The 9411-nt window shown below is 32.9% G+C and overlaps 1 protein-coding gene across 1 annotated transcript; it reads right to left on the bottom strand.

The window, feature by feature from the left end:
- Positions 1-590: 590 nt before the first annotated feature.
- LOC128238977 (epidermal growth factor receptor substrate 15-like 1) lies at positions 591-9033 on the bottom strand. Its single transcript, XM_052955356.1, has 6 exons — positions 8960-9033; positions 8416-8671; positions 7854-8062; positions 5410-5619; positions 4841-4991; positions 591-2268 (listed from the first exon to the last, which is right to left on the bottom strand). Exons 3-6 carry the CDS (start codon positions 7995-7997, stop codon positions 1853-1855), a joined length of 921 nt encoding a protein of 306 aa, XP_052811316.1. The 5' UTR covers positions 7998-8062; positions 8416-8671; positions 8960-9033; the 3' UTR covers positions 591-1852.
- Between the last annotated feature and the right edge of the window lie 378 nt (positions 9034-9411).

Genomic DNA, 9411 nt, shown 5'->3' on the forward strand with positions numbered 1-9411 from the left:
AGTTAATGATGCTAAATACGAGACCTTTCATTATTTTCAGCTTCAAATAATTGCAATAGGTATGTTAATTACCTTAAAGTAGCTGCAGCATGTTTTTTTTGTCCTCAATTCTTTCCATAGTTTTAACTTCCCTCTATGAGGAGTGAAACAAATATGCCATTACTTCATGTTTAACAAGAGAAGTCACCGCCTGCACTTCTCTCGCATTTAGATATGTATGTCTAAGAAATTAAAAGTCAATACATCAAAGACTTTGTCACGTTACACATTTCGAAGAAGAAAATGTCATTATCGGAAATTCAACGCTAGAATTATACCTACATGTTAGACATGGGAATATATTTTCTGGCAACATGTGTACCAAGTTTCATATTGATATCTTGACCCGTGTTTGAGTGTGTTATGAGTATATCATTAGCTTGATTTCCTTCAATCAATGTATTTGTCAAACATATCGTATGGAACCGATAAACTTAGTTAAAATTGAAGAACTATACGGCTTTTTAAAAAAAATGAAAATAAGGTTTATATCTTATTTTTAGCAAGAACTAAAACAAAAGGTACATAAAAACAAATTTTATTTGCACAAGATGAACTACCAACAAAGTCATTGCAATGCATTTTAGTGATTTACAGATCACAATTATGTACATTTGTATGTATGTTATCACGAGTTAAAAATGAAAGATGATATGTTTATGAGTAAGGGGAAAATTATCAAAATAAGTACTATTTATAACATTGGTGTTTTTTTCGAAAGCGTGATACGAATACATGAATATATATTGCAAATCAATGATCTATATTTTAACTTGAAAACACAAACAAATAATGAGGAGAAGGAACAGTAACAGCACTGACAGTAAAATATTGATCGAACATAAAGATTTAAGAGAAACGAATTTCAGTGAAACATATACAGACCATATAAATTCAGTAAAATAATAACCACATATAGATATTTCAGTAAAATGATTTCTATTTACATCTAATACAGATTAATCATTCTTAAACAAGAACACCAGAAGGGTTCATCCCCGTTTTATAATCAGTTTTATCATATTTAAATAACTAATTTGCAGGAATAGCTGAAATGAACAAGTGCCCTTTCTTATATACATGTATCTGTCATGGTTTTCAATTTAACGCAAACTACAAATAGCATGACCGGTGCTTTAATACATACTCGTACAGGTAGTAACGCATCACTGTATGGTAGATTTGACAAATGCGCATAATCATATTATCTTAATAATAAAACCCTCTTCACTCGAAATAATTAGTCGAGAAAATCGAGACTACCCTGAAATCAAAAACCCACAACGATTACTGATTTCTAATATTATACAGCATTGGTCGTATGTGTAGAAGGTGTTTATTATAAGAACAATATAGTAGCAACATAAAGGCAACATACTTCCCAGCTTAGACAAGAAATAAAGCGCATATGATTAATTTTCTGTAATGTTCAGCGATAATCAAAGCAGTAATCGCCGTATCGGAAACTGTTTTGCCACGTCCTTTCTGGTATGGGACGCAACTTTATCGCTGCATCTTTATCGCATAAATCAACAGATTCATTTTGTGTGGCCACCAAAAAGGTCATTGTTGACAGATAATTCATGTTCACTTTCTTCAATAATGTCATGAAAGTATGAGAACAAATAATAATTGAATTCAATCTCTTGGGACCAACGAATAAATGTAGAAACCATATTGTTACCATGTATGTGCGCGTCAATATGACTTTGTCAGTAAATTAAGGTGACAACGTGAAGCAATACAGAGTAGTTATATCGATCACAAATCGATTTATAACATTTTTCATTTTAATAACTAAACTTCGTGGTTTCTACACATAGACCACTTCTGTGGTCTCCATGATGCCATCTAGGTTTGTGCTTCCAGGTGGCTTGTCAACAATACTGCCACAGTATCCACTATCTTGTCTCGACATTTCACTGCTGTCTCTCTTTGCCTTGCTAACTTCTCCATTGCCAATGTCAAGTTCTCCCAACCGTTTCTCCATATCATTCATATGTTCCACATTCTCCCTTTCTTTAACTTCTATGTCTCTCAACCGTTTCTCCATGTTTTCTATGGTATCGTCTTTCTCACGGATGATGTCCTTCAGTTGATGGTTTTCCAGGACAAGTATCTCCACCTTGTCGCTCATCTCCTGAAATTGATTTCGCATGGAACTGTCTTTTCTTTGGGACGTTAGCATGGTGATTTCTTTCGCGAGGTCAGTCTTGTTATTTTGCAACTCTGAAATTATATAAAAACAGCAAAACTTTTCATCAGTTATAGATCTTTATCAAAACAAAAAAAAAACCTATGGCAAATTCGCTATAAAAGAAAGTATCATTCGGACGCGCAAGATACAGAGTATAAAAATAATGGTCTCGGTATAATTCACATAATACTGATTGCAATTTTATGTTAACTCATATGAGCACCTCCTATGAACTGTGTTCTATTTCCAAAAATGACTAATTCGTATCAGGCAAGATATAATATACAGTATTGACGTTTGCCTCTCAATGTACAAGCCAAATATGTCAATTACGTTAATTTGTTTCAGTATGCCTATTTGTAATGCGGAAACAGTTGATCAATTCTTCTCGTGAATATATTCTTGGAATTAACTCGATTTCATCAGTATGATGGATTGTTTTAACTGCATAAACCTATACATTTTAATAACTTGTTATCTTCAATCATGTCGAAATTGCACTTTATTCTTAAATACGTATTTGTATGCATTTATACATAAGAACACTCTCTTTCTAGTTCGATTTAAAATTGACTCTGCATGTGGCATGATCTCATAATTAATTGGATAATATTATAGTCTAGCCCTGTGACTGTGGTATTTTAAAAGATCATTTAAATTCATCAAACAAACTAAGTCTTTCTAAATTTTGGATTTTAAAGTACAGGTTATTCAAGCACTTAGAGTAAAAAACATTCAACCACTTGGGATAAAGTACGTTCAACCTGACACCTTCATTAATGCATCTAATGGACGACATTTGTAAGACAAGTTTCTCATGTTTTCTCGTTTCATGAGCCACCAAAACATATATCACCGTAGATAATTTAAAGAAGTTATATTTACTAATATATAATAATGTTAGGCGGATATTTGCTGTCTTTGTTCGCATATTTTTAAATTATTCTAACAATTAAAAATAAAATGCGTACATCGTTAAAGCTGCACCCTCACAGATTTGCCGTTTCGACCATTTTTTTATATCTTTGGAATGAGACAGTTTTTGCGTTACTATCTAAAAACCAGTGATATAAGACTGCTGACTGAAGATTAGATCGCAGTTTTCTTATATACGTTCGAAAATTAATGAATTATTGCTAAAAGCGTTTCTAACGTTTGAAGAAAATGCATAAAACATCAATATTTCAACATAAATATGAAAACCAGCGATCTGAATATTCGTCATTAGTCTTGTATCACTGGTTTTCATGCATTTTCGCAAAAATTTAATCGTTTCGAGACAAAAATAATTAAACAAAACGTTCGATCTGTGAGAGTGCAGCTTTAAAGAAGCATACCAAAAAACAGTTTCAAACATACGTAGTGTAGAATGATGAATAGTATGATTTATTTCCTTATTCGTTAAAAAAATACAAACTGTTAGTTTCTGGTGTTTTACATGAAAGCAATCAATTTTTCTCTGATTGGACTAATCCCCGGTCACCGATATGAACTGTTTCTCTTTCGCGTCATTGAGATTTCCAAATTTAATATTCAAACGGCATATCATTAACGTTTGTCAATGTTTCTTAAACTGTTTTCTAATATACTTTTGATCAGGTAAAATCCAAAACGGTTGACATTTGGTGTCGGGGATGACATTCGGAACTGTTGCCTTTGGCCTATCAGATGACATCCACTCCACATCGGGACAACAGTTTTGACTACCCAAATAGCCATGTGTATACTAAGTCCTGAGCGCGTCTTGACAGTGTGCATACCATGCAACTCCACGCCAATTGGAAATAGAATCTACGTTTTCGGAATTTTCTGCTACTGGACATGCGTGTATTTCTCTGATCACTATTCTACAAACCCAAGCACATAATGACCACACTAAGATTAGGTATGTATTCGGTACGCGAAAGCGCATTTAGCAATTGTCAGAAGCTTAAGCGAGATAAATGGACAAAAAGAAAACTTAATTATTTCTCACACGTTCACAAATACTGGACTATACAATACATATCTATAAAATGTCTGACTTGTTTAATGATAATTATTGCGTAAGTGATATACTGGATGAGTTTCACTTATGGTGTACGAAAGTACATCTATGCAGCTATCTTGCATTTACTTTTGCCACATTGCACATCTTTTTCTTTTTTTTTTTGGGGGGGGGGGAGGCAATTGCGATATTGTCCGACTGAAAAATGTCCGACAAAAAGCTTCTGTTTACGAGTGCATATGACATTATACGCACAGCGTGGTTTTATGCGGCAAATGATTATGCATCTCTGCCCGTTTGTAGAATAGCAAGAAACTCTTAACTGGTGTCGAAAACATTTTCCCGGTTAGACTTTTTGTGTCTTAAAATTTAAAATGTTTACATATATCTACGTGAAAATCGTTCAACTTTTAAAATAGCGGTTATTGAATTCTGCAGGGAAAGCAGTACATTATAGAACGTCCCAATTTTTCAAAATATGACAGGCTAATAAAACCAAGCTTAGATTAGGATCATTGTTAACACATATCTAACAATCAATTTTATATGCCGCACATAAAGATGATTAGAATTAACTTAGGAATATGAAACAAATGATATTGCTTAATAATTTTTACCTTTAATAGTCTTATTGGCGGTGTCGAGGTCGTCCTGTGCCTCCTGTTTGGCGGCCTCGGTCTCCTCCTGCAGTTCCTGTGCCTCACAAAGGCTGTTCTCCAGCTGCACAATACGTATGCTTAGGGCTTCAACCGTCTGGTTCATGTCGTTCTGGATATATAAGTTAATGCTTGAAATAAATATTTATAAATAAATGTATTGTCATATGACCTGGTACAATTAATTCAAGATGACTATTTAACTGTGTCACAACAAACTAATGTGTAAACATGAACCAAATTTGGTAAATTGAAAGCGAGTGCATTGCATGAAGGTACGAAGTACAATAAGCATTAATTAACCAAAGTTGCACGAGGGCTGGCTATAAAGTGGAACATAAGAAAATTTAAAGCATGAGGCATTAATGTCTTATTTAAGAAACTAGTATAACAAGATAATAACGTAATGTCTTCATATGACTTTATAAACCACATTATCCAACCGTATATACTGAATAATGTTGCAAAGTGATGAACATGATAAAGAAATGACCGTTAGGCAAATCAAAACTACTGGACGTATTTCTTACCATGTCGCTCTTTAAATGTGATTTGTAATCTTCTAATTCTCCCATACGGAGTTCCACGCTCATTTCCCGTCTGCTGAGGCGCCATTTCTCGCGTTTTAAGATGTCGGTCAGGTCGCGTGCCACTTCAAGATTTTCCATCAGCTTTTCATAAATACTTCCGTTCTGATCCGGAACTACGTCACCTTTTGATGCTGGGTTTGTTGTTTTAGACTGTAAAGTCAGTAAAGTGATGCTTATTACCATAAGGTGCATACAACAAATAAATTACATAAAAGTCCGCCATTATCGTAGAACCATTAAGGACAGGTTGACATGCTCATTCATATAGCCTGGTTTAGCAAACATCTACCTTCAATACAAGTATTTAAACATTGTAAAGATGTGTCATGTCATATATGGGTGCATGGGCATTTCCCTGGGGTGTTCTCCCCCCGGGCAAGATTTTGCATCGACACGCCTTTGGTTTCGTCCAAATGATGTGTTTCCGAAAGATTTCATTGTTAAAACATCTTAAATATCGCTGCATTGTTTTGATGGAGTTAAGGTTGTTACTCTCTTTTGTACTTCGTTCTCTGTTGTTAATTCAAACTGCTGACTATACCTGATTACCTATTAAAAACCTTGAACCTTAATTAATTTAGTTTAATTTTAATCTTGTATATCTTATATATATGAAAAAAGAATGCTCCAAATTCTACTAAGATTTTAAAGCGAATTTCCGAAAGTGCTTTACAGCCTATTTTCATTCATGTATAAACAATAAAAAAACAACAACAACTTATAATTCTAGGACACTTTCTGGAAACGTCTTAAGTTACTTATAACTGGAACAAGCCCAGGGTAACTTTGCAAAATTAAGTTTAAGTAAGTTAATCAGTCAAATGTAATCAGGTACTTTCAATTTATTCGAAACATTTTAAGTCCTTTATGACAGGATAAATGTTAAGAGTATTAGCTGTTTATGCTTTGTCATATTTTGTGTCATATTTACATAAACTATCTTCATGATTATTACAATAAAAATATATTTAATAAAATAAAGTAAGAATGTTGGCTTAGTGAAATAATCTCCTATGATTATGTTGTTACGCTTAAGAATGTTCTAGAAATTGTGTCACACTGCATTGCAATTCATTACATGAGTGTTTTGTTCTTGGTAAAGATTATTTGGAGCCGTCTCTGGTGTTTCAAAAAATAGAATGACTGAGGTTTTTTATAATTAAAAAGTCTAACACAGACCATAAAATTTCTTTCTATATGTTTAATGTTGCTCCTTAACTGCATTATTTGCACAATCAGATGCTCACAGTTGATGTTTAGTACGACAATGATGCATACAACGATAATAAACATTGGTTTCGTTGTAAAATTAATGACAACGGTAACCTATTTATTAATTTTTCTTTCTCCTTGTGACTTTTAATTTGCTGTCAAAATATAATGAATGACACGATGCAAACCAGTGCTCTTTTGCTTTTATATAAAACGATTTACTGCTAAAGTATAATGCACCTGCCAAATTAAGTACTTTACTTGATAACTGCAATCTTTGTTTGCTCTTCTTCAATGAATCCTCAGATTAATCGTATGAGGAAACATTTTTAACTAGTGTACACTGGCACTGACTCTTCTTTGAGCAGGAAAGCGCAGAAAAGAACAATAGCAAGTTGGCCATCATTGTCGGCAACCATGGTAGTTTCATCCGTTACACTTCATACTTATAAGCGCAGTACGCTTCAGCTTCTTTTTCTTCTTCTTCTTCGTCCTGTTGTTGTTGTTGTTGTTGATCTTCTTCTTCTTCTTCTTCTTCTTCTTCTTCTTCTTCTTCTTCTTCTTCTTCTTCTATATAATCTTGTCATCATCATCATCATTATTATTATTATTATCATTATTATTATTATTATTATTATTATCATTATTCTTCTTCTTCTTCTTCTTATTATTATTATTATTATTATTATTATTATTATTATTATTATTATTATTTTAATTATTATTATTATTTTAATATTATTATTATTATAATTATTATTATTATTATCATTATTATTATTATTATTATTATTATTATTATTATTATTATTTCAATAATAATTAATTATTATTATTAGTATTATTATTATTATTATTATTATTATTATTATTATTATTATATTTTGATATATATGATGAAAAAAGTATAAATATCATAATGACGATGGTGATGAAAACGATAATACTAAAGAAGTTCTATAAATGGTTGATCACGTAAATAATGTTATAAAGACAATTGACGATGGTAAAAACAAAACGACAAGGTTTGAGACGACAATTATAACTACAAGACGTATGTTATAATAAAGATATCAGTTAGGATGATTTTAAATTGCATGATAATTATATAACATTCTGTCATATTACATTCTGATGGAACAGGAGCATAATACGCAAACAAACATGCCTACCGGTGGGTATTTCTCCTCGATGTGGCGCAGACAGACGGACAGGTTATCTAGACTGTCCACCAACTCCTCTGCAGTGTCCACCAGGGCCACCGACTTCCGGTGGTTGAACACCGGCGTGATGTCCAGCGTCTTCTTGGCAGACATAACGCACTTCCGTTTTAGTCACCTTCTATGTATTGTTCAGGATAATTCCACTAACTATTTACGTCCTAAAATGACATTATTATGTTTAAAATCGTCGTTCAATTGCTTTATTAAACTACACACTCGAGTATATTATTGTGAGTACCACAACATGAATCACACTTCCAGTGTCGTATTTTGTCATGCCACGTTTTACTCCTCTAATGACAAAAGACTAGCTTTTACTTTTTAAAGTTCATCTAAAATGCATACTTTTAACTGAGCATCTTATTTCGTTATGATTAGTACAGCGAGGTTTTAAAATATGACGCACTATGCACTAACATACAAACCAATCCAAATTATCTTTTTAAATCTATAAAAGGCAAAAGGCTTAATCCTCTGTACAAATTAGGCAAATATTATTTCATAAGCTTACCATGAACGTTTTATCACTTCTTGTGTCGATGCTCGCCTTGTTAAGAAAGTGTCATTCATGAATGTTTTATTAGTTATACAACGTTGTTTTATTGCGATACTTAATTGGAAGTATCGCTTTAAAACACTCCGTGTTAGGTAAACTGTGGTAAACACCCTACTTAACATGCACACTGTTGAACCTTATGAAGATATCAAGTGACACTTTCGTCTTTCTTTTCTTAACCTGCTATCATGTCAAACATCTATAACGATACCTGAAGGAAATTATTAGTAGATAAGGCATACCAGTTAACTTACATTTCATTTAAAGTGATGTTCTGTGTGGGAATATTAATGTCAATCAACTGTATAAATTTAGCTGATATGAGATGTGCAATGACGTTTATATATTTCAACTCAATAAAATAATACTTAAGTTCGATGTTCCCCATGAGTAATTTAAAATTACTTCTCGATTATAATAATATACTGCATTTTCGACATCGTGGATACTCTTAAACTGTTTCTGTCCCCAGAAGGTTCTAAGGTCTACCAGCGCCTACCAGCTCAATATTGCGTGGCCACATCACATCCGCATGCGCGAAAGAAGGAATTTCGTCTCACCAGTGGAAGACGCATGAATAGAACTATTTAAAAACGACGGTTGTGTAAAAGAGATTAATGAAATCTAACACACGAATTTAAGGTGACAGCTCGGCTAAAGGAGGCCGGCAGACAGATTTGAACATTTTATAATTCATCCGTTCACGATTCATACATTACAGATACTGCGGCCATCTTCCGTCGTACAATGTGTTATAAACATGTTATTTTAATATTTACAGAGTATAAGATAATATTAACTAGAGCTTCATTGACACAAGATTTATTTCCAGCACTGTTTGCATGAATAGCACATAAATTTCATCTCTGACGCAGGTAACTATTAACTCTAAATGGCAAAGATAGAAAAGGTCAATTATGAACAATCCTGATAAGGCTTGTGTCAACTACA

Source organism: Mya arenaria, chromosome 6 (genome assembly GCF_026914265.1).
Source record: "Mya arenaria isolate MELC-2E11 chromosome 6, ASM2691426v1".
NCBI classification, from domain to species: domain Eukaryota; kingdom Metazoa; phylum Mollusca; class Bivalvia; order Myida; family Myidae; genus Mya; species Mya arenaria.

Coding starts and splice junctions, on each gene's coding strand:
- LOC128238977 (XM_052955356.1), bottom strand. CDS start 7,997: ATGTCTGCCAAGAAGACGCTGGACATCACGCCGGTGTTCAACCACCGG. Junction 4,992..5,409: donor CACATTTAAAGAGCGACATG/GTAAGAAATACG, acceptor TTATATATCCAG/AACGACATGAACCAGACGGT. Junction 2,269..4,840: donor CGCCAATAAGACTATTAAAG/GTAAAAATTATT, acceptor ATATAATTTCAG/AGTTGCAAAATAACAAGACT.